The sequence below is a fragment of the Sesamum indicum genome, linkage group LG5, assembly GCF_026168435.1.
Source record: "Sesamum indicum cultivar Baizhima isolate 11 linkage group LG5, ASM2616843v1, whole genome shotgun sequence".
NCBI classification, from domain to species: Eukaryota; Viridiplantae; Streptophyta; class Magnoliopsida; order Lamiales; family Pedaliaceae; genus Sesamum; species Sesamum indicum.
The window spans coordinates 14743369-14769310 of NC_142661.1; the positions used below are offsets into that span (position 1 = coordinate 14743369).

Below are 25942 nucleotides of genomic sequence, written 5' to 3' on the forward strand. Positions count from 1 at the left end.
AATTTATCCCCTGTAATATTGAAAATGAGCACATTGCCCTCTTATAAAAAAAAATAGCAATTTACTCCCCTGTACTTTTTAAAATGAAGCAATTTACCTCCTTATACAAGGAGGTAAATTGCTTCATTTTAAAAATCATAGGGGGGTAAATTATTGTATTTTAAAAAATACGGGGATGTAAATTGCTATTTATTTTTTCATAAGGAGTTAATGTGCTCATTTGCAATATTATAAAGGGGTTGTTTGCATTATTTTATATTTGTGTTATTTTAGTTGGTTATATTTTAATTCTTTATTATCAAGATATATAGAGAAACTTGAAATGGTTATTAGTATGATTTTTTTTATTTCACTTTTAGGTTTTAACAATGTTTTATTCCAACAAAAGATCAGAATGTGTTTTGTGAAGTCCTGAGGTTAGCATCTCTCCAATGGAAGAGCCCGGGTTTGAATTCTCCTAAGCCCTTACATGATTTTTTTTTCTTTTTTTTGCAAATTTGGTAGTTTTAACGAAATTTTAATGTCAAGGGCCAAATTTAATAGAATTTTTAAATGTAAGGGACTAAGTCTGATGAGAAAGAAATGTGAGGGATCAAATCCGTATAAATGGCATAATTGAGGAATCAAAAGTGATATTTACTCCAAAAAAATAATAATGTTATCATAAATTGATACGGGAGGGGGAATTTCTTCTTGAGTTAAAATAGTCCAAAATACATTTGAAAGAACACTGATGCATATATTAGTAACATTTATTTATTACAAGAGTGAAAAAGTAATCTTTACATACAAGCCACGTGATAAACACATACACATTACCACATTATAAAACTCGATATCATTATAAATATCCCATATATTATTTTTTTAAACCGACTTTGATATTTACGATTTGACAACTCAATACTTTCTCACTCTAAAAAACTCTCGCTACGGATATTTGACTTAGAGCAGTGTGTGTCGAGGATAACTCTGGTTAAACTACTCATTTAATCCACAACTGCATCATTTTTGCCATCTGTAGAAAATAGTTACCCCAGCATTAAGAGCACAGACCATGTGTCGGGCACGAGATGTTCAGGGGGTGGACAATACTCATGAGGCGCAAGAAAATGGAGTAGGGTAAGCAACACCCCGTGAACAATCACCTTGTGAACCAACGCTACTTAATGGAGAAGTCCCACCACCACGTAGCAAGACCCGTTTTCATGTGCAAGGCCGACCTTCATGAGCAACCCCATTTCTGCTGGTAGAGAATCAGCCCCAGCCCCCCCCCCCCCCCCAACTCCCAGGTGTTCCACCTCAAGAAATGATGACCCAGTTAACAGTAGAAGTTTTATCGGCCCTGATTTGTGATGCGCCCACTAAAGTGACTACACAAGTGACCTCTTAGGTTCACTCTAGTGATAGTAATGGGTTCACAACTATTGTCACTCACCAAATTTAATTAATCATATTAACAACATTATTTTAAAATCAACACCATAATTCAAAATAATAAACTCAATAATCATGGTTGGTGCCTAGCAAAACATCATGAAGACCTATATCTAGATAAAGGTGGTGAACCTTTAGACAACGAGTCTCGTGCAAGTAAAGTCCTTTCATTAATTATCTCCTAATAGAGTTCAAAGCTTTGATAGTGAATCAGAACCCTTGTTGAATCAATAACTATGCATCACTTCCTTCCATTTCTTGCTTAAGACGTTCAGTGGACTTTTCCCTACAAACGCCCTCACACACATATTAGTGTCTCCACACCAGCGTTCATGAAATGAGATGTTCTGTAACGTTCATAGATTCTTGTATATAATTTGGAGATTTATTGATAATTATTAAAAAATTCTATATTTATTAATAAATGAAATTTGAATAGAAAAATTGCATAAAACCCCCCGCGTGTTATCAAAATTCAACTAAAAACTCCCCGTGTTAAAAATATAAGCAAAAAACTCCTTGTATTTTTAAAACTTGCACACGCTCCCCTTACTGTTCGTTTGACTTAACGAGATCAATTTTTTTTCCTATTTTTTCATTATACTCCTATATATTATAAATTATTATTATTATAATAATCTTTGGATTCTCTATAATCGCATTAGAACTTTAAGATCTAATCAATTTTTAATAATCATTGATCTTAAATTGTTAAAAATGAACAGTCTAAATTTCATGTATTTTAAAATATATTTTATTTATATATAAGTGTTTAAATATATCATAAAAATATAATATTGTATAATACATATATTTACTATCTGTATTGTATATATATATATATATCATGTATATATGCTGGTGGAGGGCCATTGCTCCACCTCCACCAGCCATCGTTGTCTGGGTAGCGATATCGTGCCCAGATTTGGGTAGGCGACGATGCTCATCGCTGGCAGAGGTTGTGGTGAGGCGGGGAAGTGACAACAGGCAGAGGCGGTGGTGAGGCGGAGGTCGCGATGTGGAAGCAGAGGCACACCGCCATAGTGGGGCAGGGGGGGCCGCGGCTTGGGGAAGACGATGTTGTACCTTTTTTTTTTTCTCTTTTTAATTTTATAAATTTTAATTTATGAATTATGTTAATTATGTATTTTTATATTTAAATATAATTATATTAAAATATTAAAATTTATTTACTGTAATTTATATAAATAATATAATTTCAAAATATATTCAACACAAAATCAAATAAACTAATCATATTTAGGAAAAAAGGATACTATATTTGGTCCGTTAAGTTTTTATTTAAAATCACTTTAGTCCCATAAGTTCATTTTTTGACTTTAGCATCCCTTAACTTTACTTTTTGTCTCAGTTTGATCTCTTTAACCATTTTTGGCAAAAATTTGGCCGGATTTTGATTTTTTGAAGGATAAAATGGTCAATAAATTTGATTTTATCACTTAAATTTATAAAAAATATCAAATTAATCCTTTCTTACATGAAAAAATAACTTTTTATATTATTTAATGCAGATATATTGTAATTATCTTATGTGAATAATGAAAATTTTGAACTTTTGTAAATATAATAATGATATATTGCAACTTAAAATAAACAGTTTTATTTTAGTAGTTAAAAGAAACCAAAATTATGAATAAGTTTAATAAAACTTATCTAATATGAAAATATAATGCAAAAACCTAAGTCAGTAATTTTTTTATTTCAAGAGTTAAAGATAAGTTTAAAAAAGTTAAACCTTAACAATATTTATTAAATATTTGAGTTTTCGAATAAAAAGTTGGTATAATATGCTTTTTAACTAGATTATTTGGTGGATTTTAAATATATAAAATTTATTTAAGATGTTTTTTAAATATGTAGTCACATTTTTATAGAAAAAGATCTATAAAAACCTGTGAAAAAGAATTTTATATATATTTGAAATCCATCAAATAATCTAATTAAAAGGTACATTCCACCAACTTTTTCTTCAAAATTATAGCTGTTAATATTTAATAACATTGTTAAGATTTAATTTTATTTGACATAGATCGATTAAAAAATCAACTTACATTTTTTTATATTTTTAGATAAGATAAGTTTTATAAAATTTATTTATAATTTTGATTTTTTTGGTCACTTTTGAAAGTGAAAAAAAAAAGAGACTATTTTATTTTGAGTTAACCAATATGTTAATATTATATTCACAAGAGTTCAAAATTTTTATTTTTCATATAAGATAATCACATCATATTCACCATATAAACATATAAAAAATAATAATTTTCTTCCTTAAAAAGGACTAATTTGATAATTTTATAAAGTTAAGGGACTAAAGTGGTAAAATCAAACTTAAATTGACCATTTTACCCTCCAAAAAGTGAAACTCTAGCCACATTTTCATCGAAAAATAATCTGAGCTGCCAAATTGAGATAAAAACTAAAGTTTAGGGGTGCTAAAGTCAAAAAATAAACTTAAGGGACTAAAATGAATTTAAACAAAAACTTAAGAAACCAAATATAACATTTACCCAGAAAAGAATTATTTATTTTGATTGTAAAAACTTATAAATATTAAAACAATCCTACAAAATTTTTCATATGTAAAATATGTATAATATTTAGTTTGATGTAATAATATGTTTTACATATAAATATTTCATGATACTAATTGTTTAGTATTTATAATATTTCTTAGTAAAATATGAAAAATATAAAGAATTAATTAAAAATAAAAAAAGAAAATAATTAAGGATAATTTTGTTCATTCAAAGAAGTCAAAGGCTGAAATTAGGTCAAAATATTATCTCGCTCTCATTTATAGCGCGTGTAGGCCATTCTCTATTTTTTTAACGGAGAGGGTTTGTCTTTTTGCAGGGTTTATAATTATAAAGGCTTTTTTTAGGCTATTTATTGAACACGAATAAGGTTTTAGCAATTTTTGTATAACACCAGGGGTTATTTTGCAATTTTTCCATTTGAATATATTAAAACTTTAAAGGACTAAATAAAAGAAAGTGTATAGGTGGGGAAAATTAAAATAAGCAACGAAAGGTGTAACTTTATTTAATCCAATATTCAAATAAACTAAAACCCAACTCCAATAATTAATTAATTAAATCAAGCACAATATTTATTTAATTTGTAATAAATTAGTAATAAGTCAATCGAATGTAAACATATATTTTTTTTCAATTTTTTTTGTTAATATTAGTGAATTCAGTCAAAATTTAACGGAGTGACTTATTTGTTAGATGAAAGTAAATATCAAGGGTGTTAATTGTAATTTTCTAAATTACGGGAGGTCTACGTATAATTATACCAAATTTTAGGAGAGGAGAGTCTACTTATCTATAAATAAAATAACTCATTATGGAGTGCAATTAGGTTAATTTTGTCTAGAAATATAATGAAAGTCAGTAAATTAGGGTTTTTAGAATGAAAAATTGATGAAGGGATGGTTTTGATTAATTTCAGAATTCGAGAGGCAAATTCACTAATAATGAAACGTTAGGGACAAAAATATATAAATTCTACAAAAAACAAAAGCCAGAGAAAAGAGAGAGTGGAGTTTGCAAATGGAGAGTCTGACAAGAAGATTACATGCCACCCGTACACACAAGAGCGAAAACGTGAGGCCCCAATTCTCTGCTCAAAAAGGCTTGATTTCTCTTCCACAAACACACATACACACGCACAACGGAAGAAAAATGCAGCTTCTTCACGCTCCGTTTTCTTCTACTCGGGCGCTTCACTGCTCCATATCGCAGTCAAAAGAGAGTGAGTTTCTTTATATTCAGTATCTGTATATTGAGAACTCCATTCTCCACTCAGAAGCTAAGATCAGTTCTTGTACTCACGTAGGACCTGTGCATGTCGCTGGTAAATCTCTGCTTGAACCCGTTACTGCTACGTTATTTACATCTAAAAGACATTTGAGGCGAGCATGGTATTCGTATAAGGATTCAGGATGTAGTTCAGTCACACCTAAAGCTGCTCCATCCCAAGGTGAACTTCTTCTCTGATTATTATGACTGCCCTTTTCTGAATTTTATACATTCCCTTTGTCCAAGAGCTATGTTACTTCTTTGTGGTCTAATGAGAGAGGAAATTATTATAAGGACGTGTTCTGGCACTATGGCCACATTCTAATAGTGGCACTTGAAAAATATGAAACCTTGGTTCAATTGCATGAGTGTTTCTTTGTTGATGAATTTTATTGAAGCTGCTGCTTTATGAAATCGTGTTGAGTTGTTAATCTGTTCTGTAAAGTAACAGCTGCTATTGACTATGAGAAGGCCTAGTGAAGTTGGAATTTGCCCATTCCAAATGTTTTTCAATGAGAAGTGCAATACCTGCTGGACAACTTGAGAAGGATTGCTAGTGTGTCCATAGCAAGGGCGGAAACTTGATTAGATCATATGGGTCCTAAACATAAAAAGTCTAGATGTGCTACCTACTTCAAGCTTGAGAAATGCATTCTAGTTTGCTTTTGAATTTTCCAATTGCTTTTGGCCTATTGAGCTGCCGCATGGTTTGTGGACAGTACAGGTGGTCTTTAATAAATTGGACAAGGTTTACAAAAAGGAGATTGAAGGAAAGTTTAGATATGCCCAAGAAGTGGAAAGGACAGGGGAGAAAGAATGAGACTGGAAAATAGATAATCTGGGGAAAGGAAAGGCAGTATGGAAAGTGAGCTGATTATTAATATGGAAATGAAAGATTTTAATAGCTGTTTGAAAGGGTCAGGGTGTATTACGGACTAAACTATCCGAACAAATCAAGGGAGGTTTTTGCTGTTTGTTCATTTGATTTCCTTAGAAATATTTTCCTTCTCCTGCACTTGTATTCAAACAAGGACTTAAAGATTTGAATTGAAGTCTTTCATATGTCCAAAACAACTACTGGTTTACTCTGTTACATGAGTATGTTAGTGTTTGTTTTCGCAATATACCAGCTAGTATTATTCTTTGATATACCTCCTACCCAGTCAATTGCATGGGAAAAAATCGTGCATACTGGAAGAGTCTGCATTACATTTTACCGCTTAGATCTAGCTTCCATTACTCATGATTGAGATGAATGCTAATGTTCATCATCTTCTCATCAGTTGATTGTATATGTTAATAAAACTATTTGTTATTTAACAAGGAAAGTTTAGATATGCCCAAGAAGTGGAAAGGAAAGGGGAGAAAGAATGAGACTGGAAAATAGATAATCCGGGGAAAGGAAAGGCAATATGGAAAGTGAGCTGATTATTAATATGGAAATGAAAGATTTTAATAGCTGTTTGAAAGGGTCAGTGTATTACGGACTAATCTGTCCAAACAAATCAAGGGAGGTTTTTGCTGTTTGTTCATTTGGTTTCCTTAGAAATATTTTCCTTCTCCTGCACTTGTATTCAAACAAAGACTTAAAAATTTGAATTGAAGTCTTTCATATGTCCAAAACAACTACTGGGTTACTCTGATACATGAGCATGTTAGTGTTTGTTTTCGCAATTACCAGTTAGTATTATTCTTTGATATACCTCCTACCTAGTCAATTACATGGGAAAAAATCGTGCATACTGGAAGAGTCTGCATTGCATTTGACCACTTAGATCTAGATTCCATTACTCATCATTGAGATGAATGCTAATGTTCATCATCTTATCATCAGTTGATCATATATGTTAATGAAACTATTTGTTATTTAACACTAACTTGTACAGGTTTACTTGGGAATATAGCTTCTGCTTATTTGCTCCTCGGTAGTTTTAAGTAATACTTTGTCAAAGATTTGTAGGAAAGTTCCTGGACTGCCTTAGCAAGGAAGATGGAAATCTTCTTGCATATCGCATTAGAGTCTTGGACGAGTTACTGATCATGTATATGTAACAATAATTTGCAACCCTTATGAGCATCACTGTTTGGAGATACTTTGTTTAGCAAATCAACTGTTTTTATGTTTGTATATCAGATTACCTGGCTTAAGAAGCACGTCTTGAAGCTGATTGCTTTTACCTCAGAAACCACTGCTTATCTTGATATATTTCTGAAAGTTCATCTAATCAAAATAATAATTGCTGCTGCAGTTTCAGAAGTAGCAAGTGGAACAGCTGAGACTGATGTCCTAAAAGCCTTGTCCCAGATAATTGATCCAGATTTTGGCACTGACATCGTCTCATGTGGGTTTGTGAAGGATCTTAAAGTCAGCGAGGAGTCAGGAGAGGTCTCTCAAGAAATTGGATTTGAATGAGTTCTTCAATTACATATGGAGATAAATGCCTCATCCGTCATTCTCACTTTGAATCTCAGGTTTCATTTCGGTTAGAGCTCACAACACCAGCATGTCCAGTGAAGGATATGGTATATAAAACACAATCACTAGTGACATTCTTTCTTCTCACATTCTCCTTGAGTAGCATCTTCACTCAGCTAGATCTTTCTAATACAAAATGATAGAGGATAAATTTTTTGTCTTCTTGGTGAATACTGTAAATCCTATTTAAGAAATGATCTGCTAAACTCGGATATATAACCTTGCAGTTTGAGAAGAAGGCTCATGAGGTAGTGGCAGCACTTCCCTGGGTCGAAACGGTCAAGGTGACCATGTCTGCGCAACCAGCGAGACCTGTTTTTGCTGGTGAACTCCCAGCAGGTCTACAAACAATATCAAATGTGGTGGCTGTTTCTAGTTGCAAGGTAGCATGTCTCTGTACTTAGTTCCAGTATATGCCTGAAATATGTTATCAGCTTTACTTTTATTTTCTCTTGTTCTTTCCCTTTGGCCTTCTCCTTTTTTCGCTCTATCTTTATCTACAAATAGGTGTGATAATGTTGTGAACATAAAGTTCATGGAGGATGCGGAGTTGTTTGTGATTTGTTTTCCATTGCTCATCAGTCATTTAGTTTATCTAGCAGAAAATGATAAGATGGTGGGCTCGTTCACATAAAACCTATTAGATCTACTCATGATGGATCTTAAATCTGGATAGGATTCAGAATACCAAAATTGCACATAGTAAAGAGTGATAAAGAAAATAGGAAAGACATGATTATTTGGATTTAGTGACTTCTTAAAACTACATGAACCTCACTCTAGGAAACCCTAACATCCCCATAAGAAAATAGAGACTCGATTTATCTCCTTTAGTGTGGGATGAAGATGTAACATAGGCTACATAAGCCTATGGATGCCGTAGAATGCGTCTGGAGAGTGCTCAACGTAAAGGAGGGCATTGACAAAGAACTGCCTTTCAATTACCAATTTTGGATAAATTTATTGGATGGATATTGGGTGATTTGGCTGACAAAGAAGATATTGTCTTGTGATAGATGTAGGGGCAAGATATCTCAAAGAGCCCACAACAACCTTCTGCCAATTGTAAAGGGATCACTTCACTGCATACATTTATTTTATTCAAGATTCTTGGTGGTCATTTAGCCATATTGGGGTAGTCATAAGGATGTTGGATACCAGAGTAACTTGGAAAGAATCACAATGTCTTGATGTTGTCTCTAGCTGAAACTTCCGATGAGACAACTATATGGAGGGGACAGGTCCGAACTTCTGAAAGTGTAGCTTTCATATCACCATGTGTGTTAGCACTTGTATGCCTGTATCTAGTCCTTATCAATACTAGCTCTCTAATAGATCTGGCACTTCTATAAAGACACATGTACAATGTATTTATTATTACCTTGAATGTAAGTGATTCAACCAGCATTCTTATGTTGTTTGACTTCAATGTTCATAATTTCTTGGAGGCTGCCCTACAATTTGCGTTACAAAATGATCACTCCAAAAACTGCAGGGAGGGGTGGGAAAATCAACCGTAGCCGTAAACCTTGCATATACTTTGGCAGGTATGGGTGCAAGAGTTGGTATCTTTGATGCTGATGTATATGGTCCTAGCTTGCCAACAATGGTGTCCCCAGAAAACCGGTTGCTTGAAATGGTAATTCACCAATTCTTGCTATAGATTGCCTGTAGCAGTCTGTGTCACCATATCACAGTTGAATGATATCTTGTAGAATCCGGAGAAGAGAACTATCATCCCAACTGAATACATGGGTGTTAAACTTGTATCTTTTGGATTTGCTGGACAAGGCCGTGCAATAATGCGTGGACCAATGGTTTCAGGGGTCATCAATCAACTACTGACTACTACTGAATGGTATGGTGTGTTTCTTGCTGCATCATTAACTAAGTGTATCTTATAAGCTGCTGAGATGTAGTTGTGTTTCCATTAATTTTTGTTTTCTGATTTATGGAACATACTTTGTATCTTTCATGACCTTTCCCCGCTGCAGCTAGTTGTGCTGCATCCCTCCTGCAAAAGATGTCATGGTGGGCTTTTTGTACCAAAAAATAAGTCAATGTTGTGACTGTTTCTTCCAAAATTACCCCATCATTTACCTAGGAAAAGTTTCAAAAGTATTTACAATATCTCTAGTTCGTTTTTAAGGACTTTCCAACTGAAAACATAAAAAATATATCACCTACATAATAACTCAAAAAGGGAAGGGAATGCCTACGTGATTATGGTTAAACTGGGAAGAGTGAAGAACAAATTGCCTTGCAGAATGCTGGCATGATTTCTGTTAGGTCTCTAGACTCTCTGCTTCTTGTCTCCTGTCCATATGTAAGACCTTCCATATTTAAGAAATTACATTACAGCAAGAAATTATTTAATTTCCGTCTCTTTAAATTAATATCGAGTATTTATGAGACATGCTTTCTATCGGAGTAAAATAATTTGGAACAGACATGCTTTCTTTAGGAGTAAAATAATCTGGATATATTTTTATGAATACATGATAACTTCTCAAGTATTTTCAGGAAGTAGGTGAAGTCCAGAAAATGATGATCCTGTTTAATTGTGTATCAAGGGTTAACTTAATACCGATATTCTCACAGTTAAAATGTTTTTACATTGTGTGGCTACTCTTTCATTTATTGTGTTAAAATATAGTCCAATCCTACTGTATGCATCCTGACCTGGAGAACCTAATTAGTTATCTTCACGTACCTGGAAGAATTCTGTACTTGATTTCAAGTATCACTGTAAATTGTATTTCGTCCATTTGATCATCTATTGCATATTCTGACTCAAGTTGTATGTTCCTATTATATAGGGGTGAACTTGACTACCTCGTCATAGACATGCCCCCTGGAACGGGTGATATTCAACTTACATTGTGCCAGGTGTTCTTTTGACGCATCTCCTAGTTTATGATTAATGAAGTTGATGTGTTTCCTTTCGGTATACTTTATGCAGTTATTACTAGTTCCTAATGACACTCATAATTAACTGAGGTAGATTAAACTTTCAGGTCGTCCCATTAAGTGCGGCTGTTATTGTTACCACACCTCAGAAGCTAGCATTCATAGATGTTGCCAAAGGAGTCCGCATGTTTTCTAAGCTAAAGGCCTGTTTCTTGTATCCTATCACTTCTTTTCCATCCATTTGAACTATAAAATTGACTTTTCTATTGAAATCAATATGGGAGTGACACATAAATTAGATACCATTATACCAAAACTGTTTTAGTCTATCTCGCGCTACATTTGAACTGTATTCTTTGTACAGGTTCCTTGTGTTGCAGTGGTTGAAAACATGTGCCATTTTGATGCTGATGGAAAACGATATTATCCATTTGGCAGAGGTTCAGGTTCTCAGGTTTTTCTAATGCTTCAATATCTTGCACATGTTTAACCTACCTTTTGGTGTACTTAAGAAACTAACATGTCATGAGTAAAACCCTCTCATGAAACATTGAGAATAGTAGTTAAATACATGTAAACAATATGAGAAGTTTCCATACATATCTTTTGCAAATATAGCTTGCTCATTCAAAATACATATCTGCAGGTTGTCCAGGAGTTTGGGATCCCCCATCTATTTGAGCTTCCTATCAGACCAACTGTGAGTTGCTCTCATGATTGTGTAAATAGTGTAGATATACTCAGATAAATTGGATTTCATTTCTTAAAATTAGAGTATGAGTGCATTTCCCTGAAGAAAATTTCTCTACTTTAAGGCTTATTAGCAAGCTGTTCACCATCAGATGTTGTACGTCCTCCTCCATGAACTAGAACTTGTATATGATGACATATAATGCAACTGCCCTGAATGTCAGTATTCTCATAAAGTATTGATGTGCTAAGGGGACAAAAGATTGAGTATTCAATTGTAACTCGTAATTGGAGTTTCTTATAAAAGAAAAAAGATGAGGATTCTTTCAGTTATTCTTTTCTGACTTCTTTCCTTTCTGTTTTTAACTGGAGTATTTCTTCACAATGTAAATAAATCGCTCGTAGAACATAAGCACAATGACAAATGTCCCATTATGATATCTGACTCTGTAACTCTAATAAGGTGTCATAACATGTCTTAAGATTTTACATTCACTCTTGTGTTTGTCTTTGCGTGGTATCATTTTTAGTTGGATTTGAAATCTTTTTAATACAAGTGTTTACTTCACTTGACATGGTCAAAGGAATACTGGAAAGGATGAGTCCATTGTTTTATATCTTCCCTTTCATTTGATGTCAATAGTTTAGACTCCGTAAAGAATGCTGCAAATGATTTCATTTTTGAGATGCCAATTTAGTTGTATACTGTAAAATTTATTAATATTTTAAATATTTTCAAATGCTTATAGTCCCCACGTAGCTTATCTCAGAATCCTTCTCATTTTTGTTTCCATTTTGCTTGATCTCTGCTTGTTTTAGATGAAGATGCTTGAGCTTAATGAAAATCATCCATACTAGCTAAGTAATTGGATATTTTATGTGCTTTATGCGTTAAATTTCACAAAATTAACCTCTAAAACATTGAATTATCACTGTGCTAGGTTCGATGTGCTAATGTCATATTCCATCATCTTGAAATAAACATCAGCATGTTGTGCATTCCTTGTAGTGATAGGCTTGTTACTAGTAATGAGAAACTTTTTGGGATACTTCACAACTTGAAACATTTTAACGAATACAGGAGTTGCTATTAGTTGTTCCATCTGCATGACAATAAAGTCTGTTCTACATCTAGTATCAAGCACATTAACCCATAAATAACCATATTAATAGGTTATGCAACATGATTTGGATCAGAGTGCAGGGTAAACAATATGTTCCTTGTACTATTAGACTAAATCAAGGGACCACAAATAACCATTCTGCTCTATTGATCTTCCAACTTAAAGTGACAATTACCTGTCATTTTCTATTTGAAAATATCAAACATATTGAAATTAATACATCAAAACTATCCGCATTTCTGACATAAGGTGATTGCTTGACAGCTATCAGCTTCTGGAGATAGCGGAGTACCTGAAGTCGTGGCTGATCCTCAAGGTGAAGTTGCGAGAGCATTTCAAGATTTGGGTGTCTGTGTCGTGCAACAGTGTGCCAAAATCCGCCAACAAGGTAGCTTAATATTTTGGTTCATTAGTCAATGAATGATATTCTCTCTATTCATGAGTCCATGGCTACCGATCTAAGGCTTGTTATGCTTGTATGGTGCAGTCTCAACAGCAGTCACTTATGACAAGTCTATGAAGGCAATCAGAGTCAAAGTACCTGAATCAGATGAAGAGTTCTTTTTGCACCCTGCAACTGTGAGGCGAAATGATAGATCAGCTGAAAGTGTGGTATGGCAAAAATCTTGACATTTGAATCTTTGAAGTGATGAATAATGAAACACCTAGTGGCATATCAGCAAATTTGACAACTAAGATTGATTGTTGCGAACATGAATTTTAAGGTACTTGTGTGCATGTTAAGTTAAGAATGGTCACATCTGTCAATTATGCATTTATAGTCCTTGAAACGACAACCGTTACCAGCCAAAAGTTCTGAAAGCCAGTGGATATTACTACTAAAATTACTTCTCAGAAGAAAGCTTTTATGGATACAGCATGCTTTTACAGTATACTCTGGTAATTGACTGATACATCAAGTATATTGTTTTGGTGATTGAAAGGCCAAGTGTGCTTTCCCCAGACACACGAATGTAACTGGAATATGATGTAAACATTAATAATAAAACTGATAAGCTGACTCCCTTAGCAGACTTTAACCATTTTCTTTCCTAAAATAGTCCATTAGTTTTTCCCTAGTGGCTTTTACCCAAAATTGAGCTCCATTCTGGTTTCCGCTTTAATGATGCTTTATAAGAACAATTCTATTGGATCCTTCTGTACCTATATATTTGTTCATCAAGAGTGTACCAGGAGGTGGTGGGGAAGTTGATATTATTTCGTTGCATTAAACAATTTTAGGCTGATATGTGTAATTTTTATGCAGTGTGCACATACCCTATGTCATAATCGTAGTTTGGGTTTACTGAATGAGCATCAACCAATTGGTCAAACTTTGTCCTGAATTGCTGTCGATGTAACCGAACATATATAGCTCTATAAAGATATACTTTCAGTAAGGAATTTTCAGTCTCCTGAGGAAAAAGAAAACCACAAGTTTAATTAAAGAAAAATAATAAAGCCCTTGACAATACCGTCAGATTTAGCTCCAGAAAGGGATCAGATTGAGATGTTGATAGACTGATTTCCTATAATAATAAATAGAGTCAATGATGACTCTGCCGTGGGAAGAGCCGCTTCCTGTAGCCATTGCTGTGGATCCAACTGTCAAAAACTCTGGATCCATCATAGAGCTACCTGTACCTTTCGTTGAAGCTTTTGTTGCTGGTCCAAACAGGATGAATGGACTGGTGAGCAGAAACTACAGTATGCCGACATCCCTGAGGACATTGAACCTGAAGAAATTCGGCCAATGGGGAATTATGCTGTATCAATAACATGGCCAGATGGTTTTAACCAGGTATTTTATTTATCATTCCAGTTGTCACTTACCAACTATCAGCATTTAAAAACTATTTCTGTTAAATGAACATTCATGCTAGAGCTTTCCTAAGTAGGCTGGTTGTGATTTCTTAAAAGATGTATGTATGTAAGGATTAGGGACTTGTTTAGCTGCCAACCTTACCATTAGGTAAAGTAAAACTCTCATTGTTAGCGATCAAACATATTAGCAATATCAATTGTTGTTCAACATTTCAGTGGTGGCGCTAGAGAGTTGGTGAACCATTGCTTAAGATACATGTAACTAGTCACGAGTTTTAGTTATAACCACTGGAAAGCCAGTTAGCTGATAACCTATTGCAAAAGCTTGGGAACCTAAAAATGGGGTAATGAGAGATGCTTGCGACCTTAATTGTCAGCTACAGGGGATTAGGCTAATATCTATTGTTAATTACATGATAAATGGTAGGTTGTAGCCGCTTATCATTGCTTTTGATTGCATCTAATGGTAGTTTGCAGGGCTATATTCATTTTCATGGTAATGCTTCAGGCTCAACACATTTGGTTCTTTCTACTGCAGATCGCTCCTTATGATCAACTGCAAATGATGGAGCGTTTGGTTGATGTTCCTCAGCTTCTGCATCAATAAAACATCTTTGATGACACTCAGAAGTCGCGCTCATTGGTTTTTCTGGAATTTATCTAAAGTTTACGGTTGTGGAGAATCTCTCTGGGTTCCTTTGTTGATTCACTAAATTCTTTTTTACACTTTGAGCGGCATCAATAACTCAAGTATACTGCAGAAGCTCATATTTCATTCCTTCATTCAGGCATAGGCTGAACTTCAAGTTGTATATAGATATAGTTTAAAGATGCTCTTAACAGTGGTTACTGCAATCAAAGAAAATTAATGTTACAAATTTTCATATTCTTTAGGTTGCATTTGGTTTTATTCTTGGGCTCTCCTCAGACAGTACAAGACCTATCCGATGTTTGGAAGAAGTTTTGCTAGGCATGAACACCAGCGAAACATTTTTAAAATCCCAATCTGCAGAAAAAAAATTGTGCTATTTTGCAAAATGGCTAAAATGCATAAACGTTGTCTATGTTTTAAAAAGTCCGTTAAAGATCCTCATGTATTTTAAAAATAGGTGAAAAATCCCTTTCTGTTTTTTTAATGTAGCTCAATTGCTCTTCTCCGTTAAATCGTGTTAAAATTTTCATAAAATAACCGTTATACCCTTACTTAGTATATATTATTTTTTATTTTACTGATCGTTTGCTCTTTTTTGATTAAATAATGATCGTTCGATCTAATCGATTAATTCAACCGTGAGATTTTAAAAATGAAAGGACTGGATTCAACAAATTATCTAACTTATATTATATATAAATAATTTTAAATTATAAAAAAAATATTATTATTATATATTAAAAAAACTATAAAAAAAAAAAAAAAAACCTAACTACCCACCCCCATCCCCAGGCTGCCTACCCCCTCCCTAACAATTTAAAATATATAATTTATTAAGGATAATTTTACATATAATTAAAATAATGGAGGGGAGAAGCATACATTTGACAATTAGCCCAAAACTGAAAAATAACTCTCCGCAGCGCAGGCAAATGCGTCTCCTATCATCTATTGGAGCGCTTCCTGCGGCAACTACACTATTCGAGGTTAGGGTGCTGGAGGTCTGAAGCCATCCTCACTTGGCCCAATTCCTATTATCTCTATCTTGATTCCTGAAGTGGGTCTCTGTTCATATTCTCCGAAGCTTCCCATTATGTTGTCCCTCTACCATAATTTCCTCGTTTGCCCCAGAGTTTCCCACTCGGGATCGCATTTGCATCCTTAGAATTGAGGTTGTAAGTTTTCCACGTACGACGCCAAGTTGATATTGAACAGAAATAAATTTACACAATAATCTAATTAAATAAGATAAAATGATTTATTTAATATACAAGACAATTACAATCACTGAAACATAGCAGACTTCCCTTTACAACTGAAGGACTTTCCAATACACTTAAATAAATGCCCATTGCAGAGGTTCTACTTTCCAATCTTTCATCAACCTATTCCCATCATAGAAAAGAGAGGTGATATTTATACTATCGATCTATAAAAAATACAACGTGATCCATTACAATCCTGCTTTTTCCCTCCAAATTCTGCTAAAAATGAAAAGTTCGTGAGGATTTAAAGGTATAATTTCCCTTGATCCCCTTTAATATCTTTAATCCCAACTATCATGCTTCAATTCTATGACTCTTGCCCAAATACCCCAATTTTAGCATAATTCTCATGATTTTAGCCCTATTCTTGATACTTAATATTCTTGTAGTACATAGAGTTGACTTTGTATTCTTTCAACATGACTTTTTTCTCCATTTTTCAGTAACTTCTTATAATATATTTTTTTTTATTCAATTAAGATAAAATAATGATATTTTTAAACTTTAATCAATTGCGTCACACACATTAATTTATTTTAAAGGAAAATCAAGAAATATGTTGACCATTCGGGCTTTTTAAGTAAGCTGAACAACTCCCGCTAATTCATATAAAAGTTTATTCTTTAAAAAAATTATAAGTTCAGAATTTTTTAAAAATCCTATAATAAATAATTATCAGAGCCCGATCGATATAAGAAAAATTAATTATAATATTTTTAAATTTCTTTCACACGTGTCATTTATTCTAGTAACAAAATAAAAGTACATTATATGATGATTATATGTGTGTTTTATTCATTTGGGATTTATTGGATAACACAAAATCTTGGAAGGGTGCTTGAATTTTGAGAAGAATATATTAAAGTTGAAATTAGAATTGACTAAACTAATTGGGGGGATCAAAATTTTCCCAAAAGAAATATACTTTCCTTCTTGTCCTTTTTTTTCTTTTTTTTTGGAGGAAATATACTTTTAATATTGCCCAAATAGGTATAAGCAGCAAATGAAGGGGAAAAAAAACAAAGAGAGAAAAAAGAAAGAAGGGGAAGAGAAAGGAGACAAGAAAAGTGAAAGAACAAGGGAAATCTTATCCTTTTTCACTAAATTCACTAAGAGATGTGAAATTCATACTTGCCACAGCTGTGATTAGTAAGGTATCTTATTTGTAATTTGTTTGTTAGATTTTTGAGTTTGGGTTTATATAGAATTTGGGGAAAAAGATGGATTAAGTGGACAAGTAGTAGCAGGACATTTTCCTGTATCAGTTAGCTTCTGTATTTTGTGTTATCTTCACTTTCACAACTTTATTTTAATGATTCTTGTGGCGTTGGAAATTTCTGTGTGTCGGCTAAAACTTTGTGCTTTTGGTTACAAGCTAGTTCCTTTGTTCAGATGATCAACTTGAATAAAAGTTTTTGTTGCAGTTCAGACCATGCTGTATTGAAATCTTAGTAACTTACAATCTATAGGTCCAATTTGTGTAATTCTTGTGGGACTTGAAACTAGAGCGATATTAGAGGGTGTGGGTGAAATGGTACTTATATTGGATGTATCAAATTTTGGGGAGAATTGTGAAGTCAGTACATAGATGCTTTCTTGTTATATGAACTTAACAGTGATGTAAGTATTTGAATTTTATTCTTATGAATTGAATAGAATTTCAAAATGAATCAACATTTGAAATATCATTAGGAGCCGGAAGTGTTGGAAAACACACTAGTGACAAGCTAAGACCTCATATTATCTAGGATTTCTATAAGTAAACAATTAGCATTATGTCCTAATTCCCTGTATATGTATTAATTCCTCTGCATTTTACTTTTATATATGAAGCCCAATTTGTGCTAGAAGTAATCTACTGGGACTTGTATAGTTGATTTGGGATTCGATTTGAATGAATATGATGTGAAAGTGGAAGCAAGAGAAGGAAGTGTATAGCTATGTTCATGTTTTGAATAAAAATGTTTCCTCGTGCTTGTAAATGATGTTGTGATGAAGTGGAATTAATTTCTTAAAAGAATGGTGATTAATGAATTGTTAGGATGATGAAAAATGAAAAATGTGCATGAAGACCCCTTTATGTGGCCTCGAATGGTTTTTGTGGATGATAAATGGCCTCTATGACTTTGTGTGGAATATAAATGGCCCAAGAAGGCTCTGCGTGATTATAAATGGTTCTCTCAATGGGTAATAAATGGCATTGCTTTCTGTCGATCATAGCCAGCTCTGGAGGCTTTGTATGGATTATAACTGGCCCGAGAGGCTCCTGTGGAGAATAAATGACCTCAGTGGCTGTGTGTGGATTATAATGGGGTGGTGGTGATGAACTCATGGTAGAATATCATGTCTACTCTCTTGTAAGCAAATCATTAAATGATGATGCATTTGATTGTGTCAGCATGATTATGAAACAACTTATGAATTTGTGTAATTTTGTTGGCATTCGATGGAAAGGAACTAATGAGTAAACCCAACATGTGGTGTTTATAAGTTTTTTTATAAATTGTATTAATGGATTTGTATAGATAATATTGATTATTTGAGGTGCAATTCATTCATTTTCTAATAGTATTAGGTGTAGAATTTGTGGTATCCACACATTTTAGCTTGGTCCAAGGTGGTATTCGAGTCAAGTTTGGCCAGTATGCATTTTACTCCTTGCGTATCATTATGAATAATGCTCATTTACATGAGAAACATTAGTTGTAAAATAAAAGTTATGGTGGTATATAAACTATTAGTAGAATTATACTTTGTTATGTTTGATAAATAGGGCTCATGTGGATGAACTGAGGAGTGAACATTTTGTGGTGATGGTTATATATATACATATTTATATATATTTTAGTGCAGACAGGTTTATACTCACTATAACAAGAATAACACGCAACCAAAGAAGATGGAGAATTCTAGCAACGGAAATGATCAACAGGTTCCAGGAACCACCAATATCTCAGTTCTGAATTGCATTGATCTCTCGAGCCCTGATATTCAGTCCTCTGTTTCCCTCCTTAAACAGGCAACCCACTTCTCCTTCTCTTACTTTTTCCTGCTCGAATTATTGCTATGTAAACATTTTTTATTTGTGTGTATTTGTATTTTGAGTACTGATGGATCAGTTGGATTGTAGGTGTTAGGTCTTGGGTTAAGTTTCTTTATTTGCAGATAAGATTTGCTAGAATTGGTTATTAATGCACTGATTCTTGTGAAGAACATACATTATCTTTCAGTCAACTGCCGCCCCCACGTGTGTTTATGTTGATATGAAAGAATTTTGAGCCTGTGAATAGTTTGAATTAAAAAACAGGAAGGCAGTGGTCAACCTCTGCAAATTAATTATGCATATGTAATTTCCACCAGTTGTTCATCAGTCAACTTAACTTTTTCCTCTCTGAGTGAAGTTTTGCTATCTCAATTTCAGTTTTTCGCGACCTGGGGCTGTAGCATGCTTCAGGGGTTATAATATTAAATAACTTAGTGTTTTTATCTAAAAGATATTTTATGGTAAATACTATGTTTTGAAGTTCTGTTATAATTTAAAATAAATTTATTTCTTTAGTTAAAAGGGAACATTCACTTTTTGCTTTAGCAAATTGGACAATAAGAAGTGAATGAAGATGTATACAACAAGAGAATGTGATACCAAACCACATCAACCTATAGGGTGTATTGAGTATGATATGTGTATTTTGTTAAATGGCAAGAGGCCTTGATTTCATTTAAGATCTTTCTGTCTTATTTTTGGTTTTATGCCTAGGTGGAAGATCTACAAACTGAGAAGACATAAGTTCTGTAGTATTTATCTGTACTAGATTTAACGTTAGATTTGGCCAACTGGTTTTATTATTCTTTTATACTAACTAGTCTCTTAATATGCCTTTCTGGACGTGTTGAATGGCTACTTTACTTTAACCTGCCCCCATTTTCTCATCTTGCAAGTAATGTTTGATTCTAGTTCCTGAACTTGTACCATGAATTTTAGGCTTGCTTGGATTCTGGGTTCTTCTACGTAACGAATCATGGAATTGAAAAGAAATTCATGGATGAGGTTTTCTCCCAAAGCAAAAAATTTTTTAGTCTGCCCATGGAAGAAAAGATGAAGCTTTTAAGGAATGAGAAAAATCGAGGTTATACTCCTGTTTTTGATGAACATTTGGACCCTGTCACTCAGATACATGGTTTGTGCTGTCACTGGTTCATTTTTTTTAATGTTTTTTATCTTATTTACAAAGTGCAGGAAAAGTTCATTTACAATTCATATTTCCTACTGAGATTCTACATTGACATTTCAGGGGACTATAAGGAGGGATATTACATTGGCGTTGAAGTATCTGAAGATGATTCGGATTCACAGAAACCATTCTATGGGCTGAACAAGTGGCCGCGTGCAGGTAGATTTAGAAAGAAAGTGATCTTATGAAGAAAAACTGGTTTGAACCATAGTTGTTACATGCCCAAGGTAAATGAAGGTGCCAATATCTTCAGGCAGTTAAATGCATGCACAAGGAGAGGAGTCAAATGAAGCACAAAAATAATTTTTTTACAACATTTTTTAACAACAAACATTTATTAGCCAATTTAGGACATAAATAAAAAGACTGAGAATGTAGAGAACTTAGTAGAGTGATTCTATCAGCTACACTGCATAATGGAACCAATTTAGTCAGCTAAAATAATATGATTTAGCCAAACCCACCATATGACACATATTCATGCATATAACTTGCAAGCTATTACAAGCAAGCATTCCAGATCCCTACCAAAGTTAGTAATGTGTTCTTTGCACCTTAACGAAACAGCGCAGGGCTTTAAGAAAAGCACAAACCTCAAAGAAAAAGTTGTCCACTAGCATTTCACGCTGCTTCTTGCACCTAGGAATGCACAGCTTCACCTTTGACAACTATGGTTTAAATTGGACTGTTCTAGATTATCCAAGTTGATTATTACAAAAATGTTTCGTACTTATCGAGTTCTTTGGATGGCTAAAAGATATCTTGCCCACATGGAGGGAAACTATGGAGAAATATCATCAGGAGGCACTGTAAGTTTTATATTGCCTATCATTTATGATAGTAGCAGAGACATTTCCATGCAATTTCTCGATGTGAATCCTTCATCAATGCAGCTAATCAAGTTATTTATTTATTTTTCCTTATATCTATAGTGCTTTATTGTCCTTGGACATTTTTGGGATTGCTAAAATTGAAAGTGAGAGAAAATGTTTACTAGTTTATTACAGCTTGCCTGCCACTTTTGGAAATTCAAACACAGATGATGCATATGGTTTTTCATGTTTTATTGTTTTGAAAGGCAGATTGGGATATCGCACTTTGATACTCATTTTGGTTGTCTTCTTTCCCAATCCTATGCTTTTATATTGGCAGGCACCCTAACTGTTCACTTATTCCTTTTGGGAGTTTTTAAGATTTATCCTCTTGTTCTAGCTACAAGGACAAACTAGCTGGCAAAACAGAATGAAGAACTGATATTTTCTTATGAGATATGAATTAGTTGAACTCATCTCAACAAAATCTCATCACCTAAATGCCTTAGCATATGTTTCCATTTCCTTTAGTGCAAGAACCTTTTGTGACAGCCTCATGGTTCATGAAATTTTTGATAGTGAGGCTTTAAGTTAACATTATCCTGTTAGAGTACATAAATGCTTTTAGAGACTGTCCTCACACTGATACTTTCATTATAAGGTGGCCTCATTTGGTTTATAGTAAGTTAGTAGTTAAACAAATTTTGCTTTTTGCACCAGATAATATTGTATATAAAGTCTAATGGATTTGACATATGCAAAAAACCAATATTCTTTCCATTATCACATGGTATAACAATAGCATGATGTCACTAGTATTTCTGAAGAGGTTTTCCAAGATAGAAGGAAGTGATTGATACATATTGTCATTTTCTTAAGAATGAAGATTGGTGATACAGTATTGTTCAAATATTTCTATAATTATCCTACAAAGAGTTTAAAACTTGGTACCTGTTTTCTTTATGATCACCAGCCTCTAGTTTCCTGTAGATGAAATTCAGTGCAATTAATTTTTCGGTTCATGTCATTCGTCCTTCAATTTGTTGATCCCCACAGAGAGGTAGCCAGAAAAGTTTCACGGTTGATAGCCCGTGCACTTGAACTAAATTTTGACTATTTTGATCATCCTGAAATGCTTGGAAAACCTATTGCTACTTTACGGCTGCTACACTATGAAGGTATTGAGATTTAACCAAGACAGATAGCATTTCATAATTGATATGTTCTTGTTTTAAAAGTGCTTAACTACCACAGATCGAGCTTCTGAGCCTGATAAGGGAATATTTGGAGCTGGTGCACATTCTGATTTTGGTTTAATTACCCTTTTGGCAACAGATGATATCGTTGGTCTTCAGGTCTGCACAAGAGAAAATCTTTGATGTGCCTTCTTTCCCATTTTACTCAAGTTACATAAGAAAATTTCCAATATTTGCAGATATGTAAAAACAGAGATGCCAAGCCTCAGGTCTGGGAGTATGTACAACCACTGAAAGGGTGTGGCTTTTGTGATCTGTATATTTTTGACTTCCCGGGCAGAATTTTGTATTAGTTTGAAGGTGTTTCCGACACCAATTATTCATGCATAATATGATTTATTGTTGACTACATTCAATCTTTAGCTTTGCATGAAAATACTCATATAATCATCCAATTACTTGTGCAAAGATGTTTTTCTCTAAATGCGGCAGTCCTTTGTTCTTGACTTAAGGAATCGATTCAAATATAGAAACGGTTGTGTGCCCCAATTGAAACTTGGAAGAAGTAGGTGATCCGATTATGTCTCGGTTTGATCTTCAGGTGTGATTAAGAATGATGCTTGTATAGGTCACCTCTGGCGTCATGTATAGAGGCGTCATGTATAGAATGTGGATATCTGGATTTCAAATGCACCTTCTTATGGTGTCAATTCAGACATTATAAATGCATCAGGCTATGAACTCATTCATTTAATTGTCAATATATTTTTCAGGGCGTTTATAGTTAATCTTGGTGATATGCTGGAGCGATGGAGCAACGGCATTTTCAGGTAGTATACAAGTATATAGAAGTTGATTTGGAGTTTAGTATTACGTACTTGTGCATCACATTAGTCCTATTTCTGTTATATAGAAAGTTGCGTCGTTTGGTTCAGTTGTACTTTTCGTCTTACATTTTCTGGTTTACTAGTTCTTTCCCTCCCTTTTTCAGGTTCCCTAATTTAAAGCTGAAATAATAGCTTGACAGTTGAAACTTTTACCTACTTGGCACCAAAATATTGCAAATATTCTATGATGGTTCCGTGAAAGAATCTTTTAGAAGTAGTGATAGGGGAACATTTGGACTTAGCCCTATTGTCCAGGATAACGATGAATACTCATCTTTCTTATTGCTTGAGCCACTTAATTCTTTTATTTGTTCGCTTACTATACGTATTTTACCAAAAAATATCCAGTCATGGTCTTACTAGCACCTAGGTATAGAACTGCATATTGCTAGTACTTTTTACATACATTGCAAGAAATTCAGTGTTGAATTTCTCTGTAAAAAATCCAGCTATTTCACCTATTTAAGAAAATTACAAATAGTTTACCATCTACTCGTTCAGCTCATACACCGAAGGAATGTGACTTTTTTCTATATCTGAATGCAGGTCTACGTTGCACCGAGTCTTGGGTAACGGCCAAGAAAGATATTCGGTAAGGCTTATAGCTTTTGAAATCTGTTCATGAGACAACTCTTCACGCAAAATCTCTATCTTTAATTTGGGTAATGCTTTCTCTTTTTTTTTTAATTAATCATCAACCATCCATTTAACCAAGCAGATGTAAATGTACAATGATAAAAAATGGGATAATTATATAAACACTGCTTGAGGCCTAGACATGTTACCAATAGAAACCTTCAATTTTGCAAAATTAGACTACATGACTATAGTCATGTTTTATATTACGAATTCCCTGAAAACCAAGGTTGTGGTGAATTCAGTTCCAAGTTTTCATCTAACATTTTCATAGGATGGAAAAGCGGGTAATAGTTATTTCTGACATCCTATGCGCTCTGTATCATCATTAGAAGAGACAGCACGGATGACTCTTGATTTATTTTTCTTCTTGGGCAGATAGCTTACTTTGTTGAGCCTAATCATGATTGCATTGTCGAATGTCTTCCTACATGCCAATCAGAGAAGAATCCTCCAAAGTGAGTACATCAATTATCAACTGCTCTTGTATTCCTTAAACTCCTACCCCTTTTTTCTCACAGCTGATACTGGACCTAAGTTGCAGCTTTTTGCCAAAACATTGTATTTTATGCAAAATGCCGTTGCTATTTCTAATGAAACATTTAGCATGAGACGGATTGTCTGGAAGATATAGCTACTTCAAAAAGCATCTCTTTTGACTCTGTAATTTCAGACTCTTACTGGTGTCAATGTGATGCTTTTCTAGGTTCCCTCCAATCAAATGCCAAGATTACATGCTTCAGAGGTATAAAGATACGCATGCAGATCTGAACTCCTACAAATGATTGAAGTGTAATTCATGAACAGGATGCTCTTCTAACGATGGTGGCGATACCATCTGAAGGAGAAGCGGATGAACACAATGACTTTATCAGAATACACATCACACACCACACTTGTATATAGCAACCAAACCTATGAACTTGTATATTGGATTGACATTCTACTACAGTTTCTGCATCTTGGGAGATTGATGATTGGTAAAAGAGTGCTTGTAGCTTCTGATTCAATGTAGTATTTTCCACTGGTAAATATCTAATAACTAGCAATGGTAGCTTTAAACAAAGGGCATCATGATACTCTCTAGAGGTTTCTTCCTGAATATGCTGCACTGTGAAGTTGGAATATGAAGCTAACATGTTAACATTTAGGCTGACCTTTGGGATCCAACTCTTTTGGTAGTATTTAATTCTCAAAGACAATTTACAGGTGACTTTGTATAATAGCTTATTGGTAATCGTACGTTGTACATGCCTGAAATTGTATCCTAATTGGATTGCTTGAACGGCCTTAGATATAAATTGATATCAACCATTGATCTAAATACGAAAAGATCTTGATCATTGACTTATTTATTAAATTTCAACTGTTGATTTATATATAAAATAAGATCTAAAGGTTCATGTTTAAGGACGTAAAAGTCATTTTGAAGGTAAAATTTAAGCAAAATCGCCCATATGAACACTCCATGGTATAAGGGAATATTTTACTTCTTTTTTAGAAATACAAAGGGATAAATTGAGACTTTTTTTTGTAGGGTTAAATTGCTATATTTGAATAACACAGGGGTGGGATACATTTTGCCCTTTAAAAATAGGCATGCACAACTAAAATAATTTTAAATACAAATTTAAAAACGGCTTATAATTATTAACAGTAGATTTATAATCAGTTGATTTTTATTTTTCTAAATTAATGGGAATTTTATCCATTTGTTTTGAATTTGAAGAATCAGTACTATTAAAAGAAAATTCACACCAACTTTTAAATATTGGAATTTATCCCTTATTTTATTTTTATTCTTTTAAAAAAATTTGATCGGGTTAGTAATTTCAATATTTTATAATTATATTTTTTCTTTTTGTTATTAACTACCCATTGCTTTATATTTCTCTATCATCTTACCACATTTATTATGATTTATAATTATAATTTGTTCTTTTTATAAATTTTTTTATTTTTTTATCATCTCAC

The 25942-nt window shown here is 33.6% G+C and overlaps 2 protein-coding genes across 10 annotated transcripts; both read left to right on the forward strand.

The window, feature by feature from the left end:
* Positions 1–5034: 5034 nt before the first annotated feature.
* HCF101 (ATP binding protein) lies at positions 5035–15166 on the forward strand. Its single transcript, XM_011080056.3, has 15 exons — positions 5035–5217; positions 5302–5445; positions 7514–7650; positions 7737–7787; positions 7968–8123; positions 9236–9379; positions 9456–9598; positions 10560–10629; positions 10758–10853; positions 11015–11104; positions 11297–11350; positions 12729–12852; positions 12952–13076; positions 14143–14265; positions 14827–15166. Exons 1-15 carry the CDS (start codon positions 5148–5150, stop codon positions 14893–14895), a joined length of 1596 nt encoding a protein of 531 aa, XP_011078358.2. The 5' UTR covers positions 5035–5147; the 3' UTR covers positions 14896–15166.
* A 1130-nt stretch (positions 15167–16296) lies between these two features.
* LOC105162109 (azadirone synthase LFS) lies at positions 16297–24978 on the forward strand. 9 transcript variants are annotated; one of them, XM_088880599.1, is made up of 13 exons: positions 17195–17359; positions 18426–18562; positions 19059–19224; positions 20188–20383; positions 20498–20596; positions 21195–21246; positions 22306–22427; positions 22504–22604; positions 22685–22743; positions 23219–23275; positions 23879–23924; positions 24347–24426; positions 24675–24978. In XM_088880599.1, the coding sequence occupies exons 2-13, from the start codon at positions 18549–18551 to the stop codon at positions 24751–24753; spliced, it is 1071 nt and encodes a 356-aa protein (XP_088736725.1). In that variant the 5' UTR covers positions 17195–17359; positions 18426–18548; the 3' UTR covers positions 24754–24978. The 9 variants fall into 9 exon arrangements, with proteins under 9 accessions (XP_088736729.1, XP_088736725.1, XP_088736727.1 ...); XM_088880601.1 differs by having other exon boundaries at positions 18426–18538; XM_088880602.1 differs by having other exon boundaries at positions 18430–18538.
* The last annotated feature ends 964 nt before the right edge of the window (positions 24979–25942 follow it).

Coding starts and splice junctions, on each gene's coding strand:
- HCF101 (XM_011080056.3), top strand. CDS start 5,148: ATGCAGCTTCTTCACGCTCCGTTTTCTTCTACTCGGGCGCTTCACTGC. Junction 8,124..9,235: donor TGGCTGTTTCTAGTTGCAAG/GTAGCATGTCTC, acceptor CAAAAACTGCAG/GGAGGGGTGGGAAAATCAAC. Junction 12,853..12,951: donor TGCCAAAATCCGCCAACAAG/GTAGCTTAATAT, acceptor TGTATGGTGCAG/TCTCAACAGCAGTCACTTAT.
- LOC105162109 (XM_088880599.1), top strand. Junction 23,276..23,878: donor TGGAGCAACGGCATTTTCAG/GTAGTATACAAG, acceptor ATCTGAATGCAG/GTCTACGTTGCACCGAGTCT. Junction 24,427..24,674: donor TCAGAGAAGAATCCTCCAAA/GTGAGTACATCA, acceptor ATGCTTTTCTAG/GTTCCCTCCAATCAAATGCC.